Raw genomic sequence first — 21950 nt, 5'->3', positions numbered from 1 at the left:
GGCGCTGAAGATGGCTCTTTGCCCGGGGGGGACACAGCGGTCCTGGGAGCGGGTGGGGTGGACTTGGCGGTGGCAGCATTCACAGCGGAGCAGTCCGCTCTGTCCGTTCATGGCTGCTGCTTTTCCTTTCTGAACCAAAGGCCCTGAAGGCAAGGCACTCTGCTCTGCTCCATGGGGCAGAAGGGAGGAAAGAGCGACAGAGCGGGACAGGGTAGGGAGGCAATTGGAGGCAATCGGAGAAGGGGCTTGGACAAACAAACAAGAAAGGTTGTTGTCCCCCCACCCCAAAAGGTAAAAAGGAGCGGAGGAAGAGGGGCAGGCTTGAAGGAATGAAATTAGAAAGAGACTTAGCTGTGAAAAAAGGTGGTAAGGAAGAGCAAATTGAAGCAAGGCTGAAGAGTCCTTTCCTGGAGCGCTGGCAGGACAAAAAGAACTGGGAGGGGTTACCATCCGGCTCCTCTTAAAGCTTTTGGTAATTAGCATATATCCTGCCCTGGAGTGAGCATAGGATGATAACCCAGGAGATGTCCTCACACAGCAGCCAAGAATAAAGCAATCTTCTGACTACACACACAAACACACACACCCCACCCCACAAACAAACAGTTTTTTAGAAGTATTCAGATCTCCCCTCACAAATGCCTATTTTTCACTTATCCTAAACAACAAAAAACTTTTTCTTTTATGCATAATTTCCTCAGATGCTCTAGCTAGAAATAAATATCTAACATGATAGTGGTGGAGGAGATTTCCAGTTATGTATGCCAATATATTTAGTAACCAAGGTGTCTGCGCAGTTAGGCCTATTTTAGTATGGATAAAATTTGTGGCTAGTCAGAAATGTTATTAGACCTAGGAATTATGACCTATTCATCCCCTGTATAAATGGATTCTAAAAGATATCTGTGGACGTGGGCGGGTTGTGCTTGTGTTGTAGTAATATGAAGTCATGTAGATGGTACAAACTCTGCTTGCCCCACAACTGACCACATGAAAGAAGGGAAAGGGGAGGAGGCAAGTGCAGATGAAGAGCCTGTGCTTCTGGGCCTGGATATAGCAGGAAAAATGCTAAACAGAAGAGCATCAGAGACTATGAAGCTGTACACACGATCTGTGTGTAGAGCCTGCAGGCCTGTTGCGAGGGGAGAGGGCTTAGTCTGGATTGGCCGCCCACACAGCTACTGGCTCCGTCACAGAGCCAGTAGGGGCTGCGGGGATCAGAGGCTGCCCGGCCCCCGGAAGTCACAGGATGCCCCGCGTGAGCAGGAGGCTGGCTGGGGTCGGGGGTCTACTCGTGTGTCACCACATGTTGGGGTAACACATGAGCAAAAAAACAAGGCTAACGGAGTGCTCGCTCCGTTAACCTTGTTTAAGGGGAGGGGGAATTAGACGTGTTAGCTGCCTTGGAACCACTAGGCTTGGCCGGTGGTTCCGACGATCATTAGAAAGTGGGCTAGGCTCCCTTGGCCTGCTTTCTAGTGATCGTGGGAATAGCTTCCAAGTCATCTCTAAGCTTTGCTTCTGATATTCTCCTAACCAGGAAGGCTGTATTTCTAAAAGGTTACTCACCAATTCCTATGATCATAAGGGAACTGGGTGAACTTTACAGAATTAAGCAAGAATCACAGTCTGACTCTGAAGACAATAAGCAACAACTTGTGCTTATGACGTTTAAAACCTTTGTACAAGCTATAGGTACCACTGACACTTTTGTGTAAGAAAAGAATCTGTTCAGAAAGCATTTCTGTACATCTATGCCTTTCCCACCTATTCTGATTTTTGAGAGGTATTCTGATTTTTCAAGAGGAGGCATTTAAGTTCCCATCAATCATCTCTTTCCATATTGCTTAACTTTACGGACAGAAGTATAGCTAAAAGCTGAAAAGCCTTTAAAAATCTTATCACCAATTTATTGCTATCATAACATCTAACAACAATTGTAAGACAGTAATCTCCTCTTACACCCACCTCTGCCAAAGCAGCAAGACAAGAACCTTGAGTAAAAATATGGATTGCGTGTCAATTCTACTCACCAATACATCCCACATTAAGCAAACCTACAGTAGTAATTAATGAAGATTCCTCAGTGTTCTTCTGCCGATTTAACAAACGGACCAGGAAATGTTTGACTCTGTCTGGGAGAAGCGTTGCCAGGTATATAGGCATGTAGAGAACATAACGAAGCTGGCAGAACAGGGGTGTACAAATCTTGCCAAGAGGGCTCTGAGCCATACGTTCTATTGTAGGGAAGAGCATCACACAGCGGAGAACCTGAAAAACCATGAAAAGGAATGATGTCAGACAAACAATGTGTACGGTTTTATTATTTGAAACTCCTATTATTTGACGGAATAGTTTTTTTCACTACATTCCTAAGAAATGAAGAGAGGCTTATTAAAATGCTTAACAAACACCACCACCCATTACAGGTTTCCCTCTTCTCCCAACTAAGGAATGATCTAATTCTGAAGGGTATTCCAGTCTTCAGTTCCAACTGACCCAATCCAATTGCTGGACTTAGAACGTTAAGGAAACATTTATTACATGCCCTTCCCTCAAGGATTTTTGCCTTAAATTTTAACAACATGGTTGGGCATTTTTTGAAGTCTGCTATGAATTCTAGAGGAGTGCAGATTTCCCAGCTTGCTAAATAAATAAATAAATAAATAAATAAATAAATAAAATAATAAATTTAGTTGTCTGTTCTGGCATTTAGCCACAGCTTTGGAAGAAAATACTGGATGATTTAGTCCAGCCCCTGTTCTGCACCTGCTCTCATCTCTAACAATTAAAGTAGCACTCATTACATTACAAAGAACAACTTTTAAACATTTTTCAAGTCTTGTGTCAGGAATGAGCAGAGGCTTCTAAGATAATACAAATTCCTGCTGGGTGGCTAAGATTCCAAGAAGAGGGTCTTATAATTGGACCAATGAGCAACAAAATGGAAAATGTTCTGACTTTATGCCATATCATGCTTTAGGGTGGTAATATTTTTGCAGGTGTTCTTCCATTAGCATAAAGGAGGGCAGCAATTATATGTGAAGAACTCTGTACAACATCCAACACATACTGTGTTGGTTCTGGATGAAGAAAAATGCATTCTGGATGAACAAAATCTGTCTTGGGCCTCTTTATTTCCTTCAGGACATCCAACAGCTGAAGCAGAGGAATGCAATACTGATATTAGATGACATGGTAATGCTTTCTGTTTTTAATTGTAAACCGCCCTGAGCCTTTTTGGAAGGGCGGTATAAAAATCGAATGAATGAATGAATGAATGATTGAATGGTAGTTTTGTGCCATTACAGTTAAAGCAGATCTGCTACTGAGTGAGGCAGATTTTGTCCTGTTCTTGGGTACAGCATGACCTTCTGACATAGAACTGGTGTGTTGTATCTACGACTGGAAAAGAGTTATTCAAAGAAATCAAGAAAATTAAGCACTGGTAAGTGGATACAGTGCTGTTTTAGTGCCAACTTTTTCTATATGTTTGGATTTTCAGTCTATCCCTTCCAGGCTCCAGCAGATCATAGCAACAAACCAGCACTAAGCAATAGCTTTTGATAAATCCTTAAGAAACTGAAGCTAGAAACCCTCCTCCATCACCCATTTCACCTGGCTCACTGAAAGCCAGCCTAAGCCAAAAACACCGTTTCCAGAAAATATGTATGCGGCACCCTTGGCAACTTTTTAGCAGGAAGGAGTTCCATAACAGAAAGGTGGCAACTGAGAACACACTTTCATGTGCTCCAGCTGAACAGTCTTGTCATACAGATGGAACAGACGTCTATATGACTTCTGCAACCTTTTCCTCTGACCTTCCCCTGTCATATTTCAATCTTCTCACCCAATTCAAACTCTGTTATCAAAATCATTTATTAATTACACCCAGACAAGTGGTCATAGGATTGCAATCTAAGTTAGATATATTTATAGAAAACTATATTATCAAATTTTACACACAACTCTCATTATAAAACAATAATTGAATATTTGAGAACATACTAGAATGAATGTCTAACAAGAAACATGCAATCCCCAGATTCTGAAGCCTCCCACTTTCTTAATGAAGTTAACTGCATGTTAAGTTTTGATATCATGGGGGAAATGACTACTTAATTTTATCTTTTGTGTGTATCTCAAGACACATTACTAGTTCTCCTTAATTTTCAGTGGCTTGACAGTGCCTTCCTTAAACATTTATGACAAGATTTACACAAATACAATGATATCATCCAGTCTGAACTACATCTAAGATGTACTATAAGGTCAACTAAAACACTAAACAATTATAGCAGTAAATGTGAACTTGGAAAACTTTTATTCTTTTTTTTCTTTTTTAGCAATCTTCAGCCTACTGTGGATTGAATCTCATGAATCTCTTACCCTGCTAATTGGGCAAGAAGCACCTTTCAAAGCAATGATGCTCTTATGTTTAGCAGGCAGAGAGCAACTATCTCTATTCAAGCCCAGCAAACATCCCTCCAGCAGCTGTGACTGGTATCTACTGTGTATACACATGCCGGCACGCAAATGTGTTATAATAATAATAATAATAATATTAGATTTCTATACCGCCCTTCCAAAAATGGCTCAGGGCAGTTTACACAGAGAAATAACCATTGGGTAGCAGGGACCATAGTGTGATCCATGTCAGCATATATGCAGAGGCGGAACGGGGGGGGGGGGGCAGGCAGGGCATGTGCCCTAGATGCCAGTTGCGGGGGGGGGGGGGGCGCAAGGTGCCTGCCATGCCTCGCCCCCCCACCCGCCCCAACCACCACAAATGTTTTTTAAAAATTATTTTTTGCCCCCAAATTCAGTTCCAGAGGATGCCGCTGGGCGGGCCCTGCTCACTGATGCCGCCGTACGCACGCGCGCACACACACACACACTCGTGCAGGCGTGACTCACGAGATCGCTGAGTCCGGGCGGGTGGCGCTGACAGGTGGGCGCTCTCCCATTGGTTGGCTGGGTCAGAGAGCGTGCGAGGCAACCCCACGCCCAAATCAGTGCAATCAGCATTTGTTATGCTTCTTCAAGACTGTGTGACTCGGGTCCACCTAGGAAACCTATCTTCAGCGCGGGGCTGTGAGGGAGGGGAGACTAAGTAGCTGCTGCTGGGGGCATTCGCGTTACTTTGTGGTGTGCTGCTGCTGCTGCCTCTGCCTGCCGTTTTTGCCCACCACTGCCTCAGTAACTACTGCACAAATGAGTCAAATCTCTCTCTCGTGTGTGTGTGTGTGTGTGTGTGTGTGTGTGAGAGAGAGCGAGAGAGTGCCGCGCCCCTACTCTTGCAAACCACAAGTTCCTGCTGAATCACTGGGCTCAGCAGCTCTGGAACGTAGTCCATGCAGCATTCCCAACTAGGCTACCCTGCCTTGAGCAGATCCAGCAGGAAATCGCAAGGGCTGCCCACTGCCGAGTGTAGGTGTAGCCTAGGTTGAAATACTGCCCTCACTGAATTCCAGAGCTGTGCATCTTGGGATTCGTAGTTCTCTGAATGACTACAGCAATGGATGCACTCACTCGAGGAACTACATTTCCCAATATGCACTGCTCTGGATTTTGTTGCCTCCTTGCCCTTCCAGCTAAGCTAGGCCACTAGAGGGAGGGGGGGGTGTCTAAATTTCAAAACAACAGGAGCAGCAGGAAGGGAATGTAGCACTTGGCTTGATGCAGGACTCCATGGCAGCAGGGAAGGGAAGATATTGTCTGCTGTCCTCTGCCCCCGCCCTGCCTCCAGAGACTCCAAAGTAAAGAAGGGAGAGGTGGAGAGGGTGAGGGAAGACAGGGAAAGGACGGAGGGCTTTCTGGGAGGAGTGGAGGGGAGCCTGCATCCCAGATATGAAAAGGATTGGAAATACTTTTGCTAGAATGGGGCTTGAAGGCTGTAGCTTCAGGCTGTTATCCAATCAGAAACAGCTAGCCAGAGTCACACAGCACCAGACTGTTTGCCTTTAAACTATACTACAATAGGCTGTACCCTTAAGCCTTAAAGCAGCAAGTCTTTGCTGTTTCCTGCTGTTTCCTACCCCATAAAAGGGACAGCATACAGGTGAAACTCGGAAAATTAGAATATCGTGCAAAAGTCCATTAATTTCAGTAATGCAAATTAAAAGGTGAAACTGATATGAGACAGACGCATTTCATGCAAAGCGAGACAAGGATTGTAGAATAGAACAATATCGGACCTCTGAAAAGTATAAGCATGCATATGTATTCAGTACTTGGTTTGGGCCCCTTTTGCAGCAATTACTGCCTCAATGCGGCGTGGCATAGACGCTATCAGCCTGTGGCACTGATGAGGTATTATGGAAGACCAGGATGCTTCATTAGCAGCCTTCAGCAATTCTGCATTGTTTGTTCTCATGTCTCTCATCCTTCTCTTGGCAATGCCCCATAGATTCTCTATGGGGTCAGGTCAGGCGAGTTTGCTGGCCAATCAAGCACAGTACACTGTATACTTTTCAGAGGTCCGATATTGTTCTATTCTTCAATCCTTGTCTTCTTGGTTCCATGTAATATTCTGATTTTCTGGGATTGTGGATTTGGGGTTTTCATGAGCTGTACGCCATGATCATCACAATTATAACAAATTAAGGCTTGACTTATCTCGCTTTGCATGCAATGCGTCTGTCTCATATATCAGTTTCACCTTTTAATTTGCATTACTGAAATTAATGGACTTTTGCACGATATTCTAATTTTCCGAGTTTCACCTGTAGTACAGAAGCTTAGACAAACCCAGTATGTTTAAAAAATCCTCCTACGCAGGAGTTTTGATGTCTCATGATTCATAGTTAGGGCCAGTAAGTGTACTATGTTAGCTATTTTTGGTCAAACTCATTTTTAACTCATAACATGAATTTTGTTAGAGTTTTGTTCTAATTCTAGTTCAGTGAAGACTTTCAAGTGATAGTTCCAATTCTGGAGTAAAAATAAAAGTTCAGTACAGTTTGGAGTTCAATTTCTTTTTGACTCCCTGGGTTTTGCAAAAAGCAACATTGAGCTTCCAATGTTTTTCCTTGCAACAGTAAGTACGAATTATCTAGGAGAAGGTTAAAAAGTACATCTTGGTACTAGCAATGTTAGCAAAATGTTTAATTATCTTGTTCATTTAAAAAATTGCCTAAATTTTAATGCTTAGATGCAGTAAGAATGGATTTGTGGGGAGTTGGTACTAAGCTATGTAGCGGCTGTCTGTGTGAGAGACGGACTAAAAAAATGTGGGGATTAAAAATAAATAAATCTAGATATAGCGTTTTAAATTATCCAAGTTTCTCTTTGAATATTTGGGGATGCCTGCTGAGATCATGGAAGTTCACAAAGGCAGAAACATCACCAGAACAAATGTCTGAGGTAGCAACAGAAAAGGGGCCTGGATTAGGTATGGAATATACCTTCTTTTCTGGCAAGGAACCTGTGCTTTTGGCAGCTTCGTAACAGGCAGAAATTTTAAAAGGTGAAGCTTTGGAGGTGCAGTGATGTGAAAAGCTTCACCTGTTATATTTCCATTTGCCATGCAGCTATTAAAGGTGAAAAAGCTGCTGTTCTAATATCCTTCTTTTCAGTGCCATTAGTTTGCAATTCTTGTCCAGAATATCTCTTTCTTCTCCCCTTGCTCATCTCTGACTTTCTCATTTTAAATTCCCCTTCTTGAAAATCTCATGAGCCATTCATGTTTATGACTGAACTATCATTGACTCCTTCCCATTCTCTATTTGTAATTATCCCATGAGGTTTTAAGGGCATTATGGTGGAAAAACAGAAAAATAAACTTATTACCATTTGCCTACATTCATACCAGATAAAATTTAAATACATGTCAGTATGAGCATTCAGGCAGAGAAGGTAAAAGCAATGCAGCTACTTCATTTTCTAGATGCATTAAATAAATCGAAAGGGATTTTGTTCTGAGTCCTGAGGTGCATTTAAAATTCTGTGATCTTCCCATCTATGCTGCTTGCTTAAGAGATCTTGTTCAGTGTCTATAAGACATGGAGAATGGTGGCCCCAGTCCAACTCTGCATATTGTCCAACTCTGTCGGCCCCAGTCCAACTCTGCAACTCTGCATATGCACCCATCTGAAATATGGGCGTCAGATGTTTGGACAGGGGCGCAATTTCAGTGCTTGCCCTAGGCGCTATTTTCCCTAGATACGCCTCTGCATATATGCAAGTGGAGAATTGTCAAGGAAGTCTAACATAGATGTGCTGGACTTCAGAAAAGGAAACTTCTCAAAAATGAGGGGACTGGTAAGAAGGAAGTTGAAAGGGAAAGTCAGGAGGGTCAAATCACTCCAGAAAGCATGGAACATATTTAAAACTACAGTACTAGAAGCACAGTTGGAATGTATACCAAGAAGGAGGAAAGGTACCACCGAGTTCAGGAGGCCACCAGTGTGGCTAACAAGTAGTCAGGGAAGCAGACTTCCTTCAGAAAATGCAAGTCCTGCCCAAATGAAGAGAAAAGGGATGAACATAAACTCTGTCAAAAAAAATGCAAGGAAACTAGAAGGGATGCAAAAAGAGAATTCAAGGAGCATATAGCTATAAATGTGAAAGGGAATAACAAAAACTTCTTTAAATATATCAAAAGTAGAAAACCTGCCAGGGAGGCGGTTAGACCCTTAGATGATGAGGGTGTGAAAGGGATTATTAAGGAGGATAAGGAGATTGTAGAGAAGCTGAATAAGTTCTTCATATCTGTCTTCACAGCGGAGGATACTGACCATAGACCATCTCCAGAATTGAGTCTTTCAGGTTTAGTGGCTGAGGAACTGGGCAAATTTGAGGTGACAAGGGAAGATGTTCTAAACTGTCTTGAAAAACTAAAAAACAAATTGCCAGGGCTGGATGGCATCCACCCAAGAGTTCTGAAGGAACTCAAATGTGAAATTGCTGATCTCCTAGCAAAAATATATAACTTGTCCCTACAATCAGGCTCTGTACCAGAGGACTGGAAAGTAGCCAATGTGACTCAAAATTTCAAGAAGGATCCAGGGGGATCCAGGAGATTACAGGCCAGTCAGCTTAACTTCAGTGCCTGGTAAATTGATGGAAAGCATACTTAAGGACAATATTGCTAAGCATATAGAAGAACAGGCCTTGTTGAAGGAGAACCAGAATTGGCTTCTGCAAGGGAAGGTTTTGCCTCACTAACCTTTTGGAGTTCTTTGAGAGTGTCAACAGGCATGTGGATAAAGATGATCCGGTTGACATAGTATAAATGGACTTCCAAAAAGCTTTTGATAAAGTTCCCCACCAAAGGCTTTTGAGTAAACTTAGCAGTCATGAAATAAGGAGACAGGTTCATGTGTGGATTGGTAACTGGTTGAAGGACAGGAAACAGAGTAGGAATAAATGGACAGTTTTCATAATGAAGACAGGCAGGAAGTGGGCTCCCCCAGGGATCAGTACTGGGACCAGTGCTCTTTAACTTGCTCATAAACTATCTAGAAGTTGGGGTGACCAGCAAAGTGGCCACATTGGCAGATGACACTATACTATTTAGGGTAGTGAAATCCACAACGGATTGTGAGGAACTCCAAAAAGATCTCTCCAAACTGGGTGAGTGGGCAACGAAATGGCAAATGTGGTTCAATGTAAGCCAGTGTAAAGTGATGCACATTGGGGCAAACCCCCCAACTTCACATATACACTGATGGGATCTGAGCTCTCGGTGACTGACCAGGAGAAAGATCTTGGGGTCGTGGTAGACAGCTCATTGAAAGTGTAGATTCAGTGCGCGGCAGCTGTGAAAAAGGCTAATTCCATCCTAGGAATCATTAGGAAGGGGGTTGAAAATAAAAATGCTAATATTATAATGCCCTTATACAAATCTATGGTGCAGCCACATCTGGAGTACTGCGTACAGCTTTGGTCACCGTATCCTAAGAAGGATATTGTAGAACTGGGAAAAGTGCAGAAGAGGGCAACCAAGATGATCAGGGGCCTGGAGCACCTTCCTTATGAGGCTAGCCTACAGCATCTGGGGCTCTTTACCTTAGATGCCTCTTTCCTGTGGGCTCCCCAGAATCATCTGATGAGCCACTGTGTGAAACAGGATGCTGGACTAGATGGGCCTTGTGCCTGATTCAGCAGGGCTGTTCTTAAGTTCTAACGTTCTTATGATAAATCAGGTACTTGAAGTTGAGACAATGTATGTGTTCACCTGCAAGTCACTAAGTGTGAAGGGATGTCACATGATGTACATGCATGTTTATGTACATACATGGTGTACATTAGCCATATCTTAAAAAGGATATTGTAGCAAGAGCAGGAGACAGCATGCACATACCTCTTTCCTGTGGGCTCCCCAGAGGCATCTGGTGGGCCACTGTGTGAAACAGGATGCTGGACTAGATGGGCCTTGGGCCAGATCCAGCAGGGCTGTTCTTATGTAATGTAATCTGATGTGTTTTTCACTGAAGAGCCCCATTTGCCAAGGCTACATGAAGAAAGTTCCATTACGGCCTAAGTACTTCCACTCATCTACTGATCTGTACCATCTTTCGACCTTTTGACAACATCCTTGTCCTGTTCTAACTGTGGCAGGATCCTATTTTCTGTCTACTAATCTCACAGATAATATAATCAAAGATGCTGATATAGTGATATCTGGATTGAAATTTAGACCTGCCGATGTTTAAGTTCACTGACAAAACTTAATTACTCCTTACATTGTCAGAAACTGGAGCTGGCTCAGAAATAGCTTGCTGGCTCATACAATGTCAGTAACAGACTCAATGGTGGTTGAGGTTCATTTCCACTCCTGAGGAGGAAATTACTCTGGGGCTTGTTTGCTTTTGCTGCATAACCTGCTTTGAATTATTTGGGGGTGTGCACAAACGGTTAATGTAATCACCATCCACCAACAAAAATGTATGGCTTGGATTCCATACCATGTATGTAACCTGACGTTCTCAATAAACTTCAGAGACTGATCAAATCAGCTGGCAGAAACAGGAAGCAATCCATTATTTTTATAATTGATCCATTGCAATGACCCCTACAAAGTAAAGCTGCATCCAACTACAATTCTTGTGGCTGCAGAGTATGATCCGTATCACACAGTTCTAGCATGTAAAAGGAAGGCATAATTTAAAATCAGAGAGCTGGGACGAAACACAATGAGGAAGTTTCATGAGCATTTATAATAGATCACTACTGATCGCTGACTCTTTCAAGAAGCCTATGGAAACCAAAGGTTGTTTCTCTGTCAAACGTTAGCACTTAATTTTGATATATTTCCACTTCCTTCCATGTTCATCAGCTGCCTTATCTGAGGGAAAGTTCTTATCTGTCAGGTGAAATCTGCTGCAGTTTTTAAAGATAAAATAATTATGCATTTAATGGTAATTTATGATCCGCTCACATTAATCACCGTTTTGTTTAAACCATGTAGGAACTTGCAGGCAAAAATCACAAGTAGGTTCAAGGAAATACACTTTGTGTTGTTATCACAGCTGTGAGATGAAGGTGTATCCACCTTAAGGCATTATATAACATTGCTCTTTTATCAGGTCACGATTGCTGCGAGATGAAACAAGATTAAAAACTGATCTGCTTTTATATGGCTTCATACATTTCCTGATTAAAATCCAGTAAACTAATCCAACCTATTAGGAACTCACGAACAAGAGACATTCCAATGAATCCAAACCAATCACAAATGTACCATGCTTATCATTATTTATTTTTGACATTTATATATGATTTTTCAGGTGAACCTTGCAAAGTGGTTTATATAAAAGCTTCAATAAAGAACCAAACATCACGTTAAGATCTTTACATGCAGAGCTCTTTAGGCATTTAGATAAAAACATGATAAATACTTAAGTTCTCCTGTTTTCACAGAAAAATGGTTTCACAGAAAAATGGCTCGGAAATAGTTTTCACAAGAGAACTTGCCCTCTTTCCCCGTCTACCGCATGACCCACTTTCCTCTGCTGAGGGATATTTTGTTGCTTCCATTTTCGCAGACTGTCCCCCTCCACATGGAATCTGACTCTCTGGGAGAGAAAAGTTGAACTGGAACTTCAAGATGGCTTCTTCAATCTGCCTGTCTCAGTCCTACTGGCAGTCCTACTTAATATGGACATAGGAAGCTGCCATATACTGAGTCAGACCATTGGTCTATCTAGCTCAGTATTGCCTTCACAGCCTGGCAGCAGCTTCTCCAAGGCTGCAGGCAGGAATCTCTCTCAGCCCTATCTTGGAGATGCCAGGGAGGGAACTTGGAACCTTCTGCTCTTCCCAGAGCAGCTCCATCCTCTGAGGGGAATATCTTAGAGTGCTCACACATCAAGACTCCCATTTATATGCAACCAGGGCAGACCCTGCTTAGCTAAAGAGACAAGTCATCCTTGCTACCACAAGACCAGCTCTCCTCTCCCAAAGGCTCATTCCCCAAAGGCTCTTTGAGGGTCAGGAGACTCACTGGAAGGCAGTGGGATGGGGCTGAAAATCTGGTCGAAGCACCTTCCATGAGACAATTTTATGCATGTTATGAGACAAGTTATGCAAGTGGACTTTTCTTTGCACCATTCTGGAACCAGCCCATGGTTTTTACATGTAGGAATCAATAGCACTTTATTTTCTAAATGTATGTTCTTATTTCTAAATATATTATTTATTTTCTAAATGTATGTATGTTACTCCATCTCATTGCACACAGTACATATGTGGCATAAAGTGTGCAGCAAATATTATGAAGATAACATTTTTAATGTTAAGAAGTCTGCTTTTCTTATGGCAGTGGTTGTAAATCAAATCCACAATGATATTCCTGGCAGATTTTAATACTTGCCTTCTCTTTTTCTTTCATGCAGGATCATGGCCCTTAGACTATTCATTATTTGTAGTTGGTTCTTTCACTTTTACATGTGGTGCAATAAAGCAGAAGAATGTTATCTTCTTGCAAATAAATAAAAAATGCCACCACCACAGTATCAGTAAAAAATAAATAAATCTCATTTTCATCTGGGTTCATACAACAGGCTATCAAGACATGTTTATAAACAATAAGTCAACCAAACTTTACTCCGCAAGTGAGTGATACAAAAGTTAATGCGTTCAGAACATGTTCATCCAACTAAAGAAATTTTGTTTGTTTTTCAAAAGCAATCAGTGAAGATTTCCATAAAATGAGAAACATTTACTACTGTTAAGATAATCCAAGCCAGTTAACACAAAACTTCAGCTTAGTCATTCCCAATCATCCACTCAATTGTTCCTCTCATATTTCTAGAAGGTACAGATATTTGATTTTCTTTCAAATCCAGTCTTTGTACTATATGTAAAACTTAGATTGGATCTCTCGGGATATCCTTAGGACATACACACCTGTGATTCAGTGGACCTTTGACAATACATTTGTTACTCTGCGCTAGTATACTTGAAAGAAAAATATCTGGCATAAAACCAACTCTTCTGGAATCTGACCGAAAGCCTGAAAACTTTCAATTCCAATTTCAGTGTTAACTTAAAATGACTATGATTTATTTCACAGAAGAAACAAATCTCGTATTGGGAAAGTCTCCATGTGAATCTCTAATGTATTTTTTTTACCAGGCTCAAGCAGACATGCTGCATTTTGGAATCTATACATTATTTATTACTTAGTTTTACTCAAGTAGCAGAAATCTACTATGGTTAAAAAAATATATGTGAATTAAAGACAATGGCCCCGATGCAAACAAGTTAAGTATTTCTGAGTCCCATTGAAACTGGCTTCAATTTACAGAGTCTGCTAAAAAGATATTGCCTTGGATTTGGGTGATGAAATGATTGCTTGAGAAACTGGAATATTTCCTGGAGCACCACCATATTTAGATGTTTATGCTGAGAGGATCAATTAGGACTGTGGGGAGAGAGAGTTCTTAATGTTTAAATTTAACGATGATTTGGTCAACATGTGATATACATTTCTTGCTCAAGAGCACACTTATCAACCAGGTATTTGCTCATCTTTGTCCTCAGAGCTTTCCCTCGCAAGCTCATGTATGTAATTTTAATATGTAACCTGAAGCTGACTCGTCTACTGCAAACCAAGATATAACTTAGTGCCAAAACCATGGAAAATCATTCATTGGCTTTCCCTCGCAGTTCATCACATTTATTAAAACCAACCAAGCTTAATCTGAACTACCAAGACTCTCTGCCTGCCTGCGTGCTTTCACAAAGAAGGAACCATAGAAGCTATGAGTCAGACAGTCTGACAACTATGGCTACATGCTGTCCTCACACTTAGTACTTCTCCTACTCCACACTGATCATTCACCACTAGTCATTAAGCCCGTTAACATTAACGGGCACTAGAAGCGTTGTGTACAGTGTTTGCGGCCGTCCGCAGGCCAGCCACCTCTCCCCCCACCCCCTCCTCTTGTCCCGGGATCGGGGCCGTCTGCTCGTCTGCCTCTCCGCCTTGGCCCTTGGCAGGGCCCGTCACCGCTTTGCCACCCGCCCGCCTGCTTGCCGCCCCCGCCCGGCTCTCCGCCTCGGCCCTCAGCTGGGCCCGCTTCCCCAGGGCTCCGGCTTCCCCTGGGCCCGCCGTTTTCTCCAGCCTCCTCCGCCGCCTCCTCCCGGCCGGGCCCACCGCCTCCTCTGGCCGAGGCTCTGCCGCTGCCTCGCCCGCACCGCGTCCTCTCACTCGGCTCCCCCCGCCACCTCCTCGTCTCGTCCGGCCCCTCTGCAGGGCCCGCTTCCCCAGGGCTCAATTCTCATTAAAAAGAATTGTGTGTGATATACACACATAAAATTAAGTGTGGTACCACTAGGGATAACATGCATACAGTCAAATGTCACTGTAGTGTTATGTATACATGCTGTGTATATATGTGTATAATCACTGGATGCTAAAATTCATCTACATGAGATTGTCAGCAGTCACTGTTATATTTCATTCCTGCTAAAGAATCACCTACTAAGAGTCATGGCTCTTAGTGGAAGAAAGCAACTGTCCCTATTCAATACAACGTAGCCTCCCTCCAGGGACTGCTGCTGGTGCCTCCCTTGTGTTTCTTTTTAGATTGCAAGTCCCATTTGGTTAGGGAACAATTTTCTCATTCCTTTTGCTATATACGCTCCTTTGAGAACTTTTATGTTGAAAAGTGGTAATAGTAACGCAACAATAATCTCCAACAAGCCCAGTGAATGCTGGCCTGTGCAAAACTTGTCTAGGACTGTCAACATTCATATGCGAATATCAATATAAATCCAAATTTTGGACATTTGCTGTAATGTATAAACACATTTCAGAATATCCCTGCCATTAAAAATAGATGATAAAAGTCATGGTTTATTGGTCAATGTGGAAAAAACCGTATTTTCCTAAATTTTACAGTCAAGCAAAATTTGTTCTCTCATCCCAAAGGGCCATGTCGCTGCTCTGATAAATAGTTAGAAACACATTTTGTATTTGGTCAATGTTTGTAGACACGGTCTACAAGCTACAGATAGGCAGCCCTTGGAAGAATTTCCTAATTGCAGTTACTAAATTCCTTTTATTTTCCCCTGCAGTGAAACTTCACCTTTCGATGAATGTAGCGCTTCAGTAAATGCCAAAGCAGTCCTTTAAGGTTCCAACTTGAGCACCTGTGGCAAGATGTTTAATACCCTTTCCCTTAAGCAAAAGGAAAATCAAACATGTTCTCTTTGCAATGTGACCAAGTGCAATGCAGTACGTGCTGCTGCAAATAAGAGAGAGGAACATAATAGGGGCTGCACTGCCCTGCTTGCAGTACAGAAAGAGAGAGTGTTCTAGCGCAGAAACAGGACACACACACCCCGAACTCTGTCAGTTAGGAGACATTCTTCCCCTGAGCACTGATTTTTCCACCATCACCCACATCCCTAGCCCTGCAAGAATTCTCCCACTAGAATGCTCATAGGAAGAATTATTTCCTCTTCCTAGAAAGTAGTGTATACTACTGTAAGAGCTCGCACAGCTTGCATAAAAAATGGTGTCAGCACACATTTCTAATCTTTGCAGCACTTCCTTCCTGGTGCATTGCTTCCTCAATTGCCACTGCCCTAACTGGAGCATGCTGCAATCTCTGTGCCACTTTCACTTTTGGTATGTGCTGTTCCTCTTGCTTAGTTTTTGCATTTTTGGAAGACTGGTAGTGAGTGAACACAGCTTTTCTTTCACCCTTAATTTCATTACAGGAGCAGTTCACCATAAACATGCAAATACTATATGCTCAGAATGTTCAATTGATTTTTGAACCTGGAGTTTTGGGAGACTGTGGGGGGCTGCTCTTCTTTCACCCTTGAGTGCATTTAAGGCTGCCCTCTTGTGTTGTGTGAATATGAGTTATATGCTTTGAAAAATGAGAGTTTTGTGCTTTGCTATGATAAGTGATCCACAGAGACCTAATCAATTTTTTCAAGTGCCCAGTGGAAAAAAAAATTGGGAACCATTGTCCTGGAAAAAACATTGCAGGGGAAGGTTGCAGCAGTAGACCAAGTGCAATTAAATGAATTTAATCACTGATTACTGTTATTTGTACTGAGAAACTCCTAAGAAGTGTCTGAGGAAGCTGATGATGAATGATGGCATGTTTTTTCAACTTTTTATTGCTGAAAAGCTGCTAAAAGCTAGCTCAGTCTAACGGAAGCAAAGTGGGTCTGGTGGTTTAGAAGTCAAGGTTAAAGTGGAAACTAGGAGGGGTTGCAGAAGCAAAGAGACAGAGTGGAAGGCAAGAACTGGGATTGCAACCAGGACCTCAAAGCAGAGACTTGACTCTTCAAGATCTACCCAGATTTCTACAGAGGCCCTGCTTCAGGGGCAACAAGGGAGAGAGCCTTTTTGCCAGTGGCACCATTTATGGACTAGCTAGCCTTCCCAGCGAGGCCCATCTGACACTAGTATTATACTCTTTTAGATGGCAGATGAAGACCTTTTTGTTCACTCAGGGTTTTTAAAATGCTTTTGTCTTTTAGTTGTAATTGTTGGTTGCTTTTGTTTTTGTTGTGTTTTTAGTCGTGTGTTTTGTCCTACTGTTTCATTTTGTGAATAGTCCATAACACAATTTGTTATGGGGTGGCAGTATAAATAAATGCCCCTGTCATAGTTCTGGATGAGGGTCACACTTCCCCAGAAGGAACAGGTACACAGTCTGGGAGTGCTTTTGGAACCTAACCTCCTTGGTGTCTCAGGTTGACGCAGTGGCCAGAGGTGCATTCTATCAGCTTCAGCTGATATACCAGCTGCGCCCATTTCTTGAGATAAATGACCTCAGAATGTAATACATTCGCTGGTAACCTCCAGACTTGACTACTGAAATTAACTCTATGTGGGGCTGCCTCTATGTGGGACTACTGTACATGGTCCGGAAACTGCAGTTGGTACAGAATGCTGCAGCCAGGTTGGTCTCTGGGTCATCTCGAAGATACCATATTACTCCTATATTAGAACTACACTAGTTACCAATAAGTTTCTGGGCAAAATGCAAGGTGCTGGTTATCCTATATAATAAAGCCCTTGCGTGTGCACCCATGTCTCTGGTGTCTGCGTCCGTGTCTCCCTCGGCTGATCTGGGCATGCGCGGAGCGCATGCCCAGAACACGCCGAGGGAGACACGACCGCAGGCACCAGGCGGCCATGTTGGCCGGTTGGTCGCCCGGCTGTGGGGAGGTGGCACCCAGAGGTGGCACCCGTGGGACTGGCCGGGCTGTGGGGAGGGCAGAGGCAGCAGCGGCGGGACCGGCCCTGCCGCGGGGAAAGCCGAGGCAGCGGCGGCGGGTCCGGCCTGGCCATGGGGAGGGGAGAAACGGCGGCAATGGGTCTGGCCCGACCACAGGGAAGGGAAAGGCGACGGTGGCGGGATCGGACTGGCCACGGGGAGGGGAACTGCGGCAGCGGCGGGACCGGCCCGGCCACAGGAAAGGGAGAGGCAGCAGCGGCGGGTCCGGCCCAGCCGCAGGAAAGGAAGAGATGGTGGTGACGGGACTGGACCCGACCCGGAAGGGAGAGAAACGGCGGCGGCAGGACCGGCCTACTAGCGCCCGTTATTTTAACGGGCTTAAAAATACTAGTAGCCTATAAAATCCTAAACAGCTTAGGCCCTGGGTTTTTAAGAGAACATCTTCTTCACTATGAGCCCCATTGCCCATTGAGATCATCTGGAGAAGTTCATCTGCAGTTGCCACCAGCTTAGCTACACAGGGACAGGCCTTCTCTGTTGCTGCCCTGATACTCTGGAATGTGCTCCCTGCTGAAATAAAAGCCTCCCCATCTCTGACAACTTTTAAAAAGTATTTAAAGACACATTTATTCACTCAAGGTTTTTAACTAGACTTATGGTTTTAAATTGTTTTAAGGTTTGAATTTGTTTCACTTTGCTGCAAACCACCCAGAGATGGAAGTTTGGGGTGGTGTACAAAAATATAATACATAAATAGTCCTGTTGCACCAGGGAGTACTTGGCTGAGACTGAAGAGTTTATAAGGAGAGAAGGAAGCTTCAACAATCCTGGATTCAGCAGGTTCCCTCATCCAGGGTGTGAGTTGGGGGTTGGTTACCTCTTCTTCTAGTAGGTCTGTGCGAGCACTGTAACCAGGTGCTCCTCTGCTGGTTCTAGGACTTGGCCCTGATCCAGTGCCACTCTAGCTCTTGGGAGCAATGAAGGAAGGCCTAGAGTGGGTCAGGGATCCAGATGCGGGGATGGTGAGGTCTCTGGCCTTTGGGAAAGAATATCCACAGGAGGAACAAGCTTCAACTCTCTCTTAGCTGTGTTCTCCAGGTGGGATATTAGTGGATGCTGGATCCTCCTTCTCCCTGGAAGAAGGTGGTTCACTGAGGCCCAGGCTTGGCTGGGCCCTGAAACTCAGACAATAATAGCTTCTAGAGATCTTTTACATTATAAATCCATAGTGTCTAGTTTACTGCAAATATTTCTTTTTAAAGAGCAAATATGTTCAAATCATGTAATGCGGCACTGAGGGTCTAGACAACAAAATTGCCTAAACTTGTATTTATACACAGAATACTGTAGTTCTCATTTGCAGTTTATTATTTAAATATATAGAGCTTCTGCAAGATGTATTTTGAAGCCTCCCTCTAAGAAAAGAAAGCAAGCTTCTGTATATAATTTTAGATAGCAAACACAGTTGGCTTTCTTTTTAGAAGCACAGTTGCTCCTTTTTTGTAGTTGCCATCCCGCATTATGCTTTGCTGTTCTTCCCAACCTCCATGCGTACAAATGGTTCAGGTTGAAGATTTGCATACATGCTTCACCTGAAGATACAGTTACGACAACATGCACCAGCAGTCAAAACTAGACTGAAAATCAATTTATTTCTTTTGATTATATTTTCTCATTTGCCTGAGTTGGCTCATTGCCCCATGCACTTGCAAAAGCTTCTACCCTGCAGTACAGAGCTCAGTATTCCTGAGCTAAGCTAGCCCTGCCATGCAGACAAGCAATAAAATATTGTGGGATTACTCCACCCATCTAGAAACTGAACAGACATCACTGTGCTGAGCAAGGAGAATATATGTAGCTGCAATAATAAGATGCCATATTTCTTACACCTTCCTCATCACTGTTGCAGATTCCGTTTTTTAAAAAAATGTTGCAATGAGTCTTTGGTGTATTTCAATAAACTAACAATAGACCAGTATGTATCTAAGAAGTGCTATGTTGAGCTGATGACTGTCTTCACAATCTTCCCATTGTTTTTCTTTGGCAAGACTGTCACTTAAGGGTCAAACTAGAGCACATTCAACTAGAGAAGAGGGAAAGGGGAGGTGGTAGCCAAAGGCAGATCAATCATTCCTCTAGAGATCTAAAAAGCAAAGCTACGTGGAATGAGCAATTTGCTCCTAGCAAAAAGGGGGCAGCCTCCAAGGTGCTGTACTGCACACATAGTCCAAGTTCCTGGCTAACTGCAGGCGAAGTGTTAGGCTCTCTGTCCCTTGTCTGGTGTCAGAGATGTCTCTGTCTCTTGGCATCTTATATATTCACTTTGATTCATAGTTAGGATAGATGAGGGTGAAAGTCAAGAACAACCGGATTAAAACAATGAAATGAGACCACTAGGTAAATGTTCCCCCCTCCCCTCCCCCACCCCCAGTTCTGGGCATAGGAAGCTGTCTTATAGTGAGTCAGACCACTGATCCATCTAGTTCAGTACTGTGTACACTGACTGCCAACAGCTCTCCAAGGTTTCAGGCAGGAGTCTTTCCCAGTCCTACCTGGAGATGCTGCCAGGGATTGAACCTGAGACCTCCTTCATGCACACAGATGCTCTACCACTGAGCTATGGCCCCATCCCATAACCTTACAGCAAAAAGTGCTCACATGACTACCCATCTAAATGCAAACGAGGGCAGACCCTGCTTAACAAAAGGAACAATCCATGCTTACTACCACATGACCATCCCTGCTACCTGAGCAAAGCCACATCTTTTAAAAGTTGTGATTCTCTTATATTTAGCAGTGGGAGAGCAACTGGCCCAATCCAGCCCCAGCATAGCATCCCTCCAGTGGCTGTTGCTGGTGTTTATCTTGTTTTTTTAAAATTAAATTAAATTAAATTAAATTTTATTAAATTTTATTTAATTTTACTTTATTTATTTATATGTAAACCGCTTTGGGGGTTTCTATTGAAAAGCAGTATATAAATGTTCGCCATAGTCATATTTGTATAAATATTTGGAGGGCTTTTTCTCTTGCCTCATTAAATGGCTGGATACAGCTGCTGGGTAGGATAGAGCCCTCCTATGCATCATGAGTCTCGCAGACAAGCACTCCCACTCCTTCTACCTTTTTTTTTTTTAAGTACACAATCACAAAATGGGAGCGTACATAGCTCCTGAACTTGGTTAGGACACTTGTCCGACTCTATTAAAGACTGTGTGAACCAGCCTATCATGTGTAACACAATCTTATTATATTGACACAATCACAGATTAGTATACCTGAAATCAAGGAATCTAGGGTGGCTTAATGCATACATGAAAAGGGCACTGAAAGAGGATGGGGGGAAATAACTAACTAGAGTAATAAAAGAACCATAAATGAAAGTACCTAGGACACAATGAATTTGGCTTTTAACTTTTCAGGTGTTTTGTTTTTTTTTAAACATCAAGCCAAGTTATTTTGCCTTATACCATGTGCCAATTTATCAGACTATCTTACTTCACATCTTCAGAATTTAGCAAACTCAAACCTTGTGTGTATATTAATCAAATTTTAATTTATCCCTTAGGAAACTTGACTTTTATTTTTAAGTGCTTTACCAAATCCATCTGACAATATAAAATAGTATGTAGCATCATGTTCAAAAGTCTTCACAACACTCATCCCCCCCCCCCCCCCGCAACTTGATGTTTTTGTTCTCCAGGAGCTCATGGGAAGAATTTTTCTATCATGCCACAATTGGCCAGTTGGGAGAAAGAAGACCCATTGCTGCACTATGGGTCACCTCTCAATTTATTTTTCTGACCATGGGCATTAACCCCGGTGTGAAAAAGAAAAGCAAAAATCGATTCTAGTTTTGTTTCAAACACATGCACAGAGGATTCACACTCTCAAGTGGCTTCCTCACAAATGTGCAGGCAATCAAATGGCCATTATGATTTTGACATCATGCATATGGTGTTTTTCTTCAATACAGGTTCCCAAGTTAGAAACAACATGAGAAATAGCCCTCAGCAACAGGCTGGTAGTGATCTATCAGGCTTGAAAATAACCACTCACTTCACTCACTCAGTATTGGCATCCAGAACGCTTTTTAAAAACCAAAAAACAACTTTCCAGCTGCTGAAATGTCACAAATCACTAACAATGGTAGCCTAATAAAAAATTGTTATGGGCCAGTCACTTTTGTGGCCTTACTTCCATGAGTGTGATCTATGGTTCCTTGTTAAAGCTGTGGTTCCAACAGTCAAGTCAGGGATCAGGCTAGGGAGGCCTGCATCTTTACTGTGGACA

The 21950-nt window shown here is 42.9% G+C and overlaps 1 protein-coding gene across 5 annotated transcripts in view; it reads right to left on the bottom strand.

Moving 5' to 3' along the window:
- LDAH (lipid droplet associated hydrolase) overlaps window positions 1-21950 on the bottom strand; it is a 237370-nt gene that overhangs the window by 39982 nt on the left and 175438 nt on the right. For all 5 annotated transcript variants that reach the window (XR_008313551.1, XM_053285194.1, XM_053285193.1 and 2 more), the window contains one exon: window positions 2034-2271. Coding sequence is in view for 4 of the 5 variants with exons in the window: in XM_053285194.1 (XP_053141169.1) it covers window positions 2034-2271 (238 nt within the window). In the remaining variant the exon portion in view is untranslated. The remainder of the gene's footprint in view (window positions 1-2033; window positions 2272-21950) is intronic.

Source organism: Hemicordylus capensis, chromosome 1 (assembly GCF_027244095.1).
Source record: "Hemicordylus capensis ecotype Gifberg chromosome 1, rHemCap1.1.pri, whole genome shotgun sequence".
Lineage (NCBI taxonomy): Eukaryota > Metazoa > Chordata > Lepidosauria > Squamata > Cordylidae > Hemicordylus > Hemicordylus capensis.
This window is presented reverse-complemented; position numbering and strand designations above follow the sequence as displayed.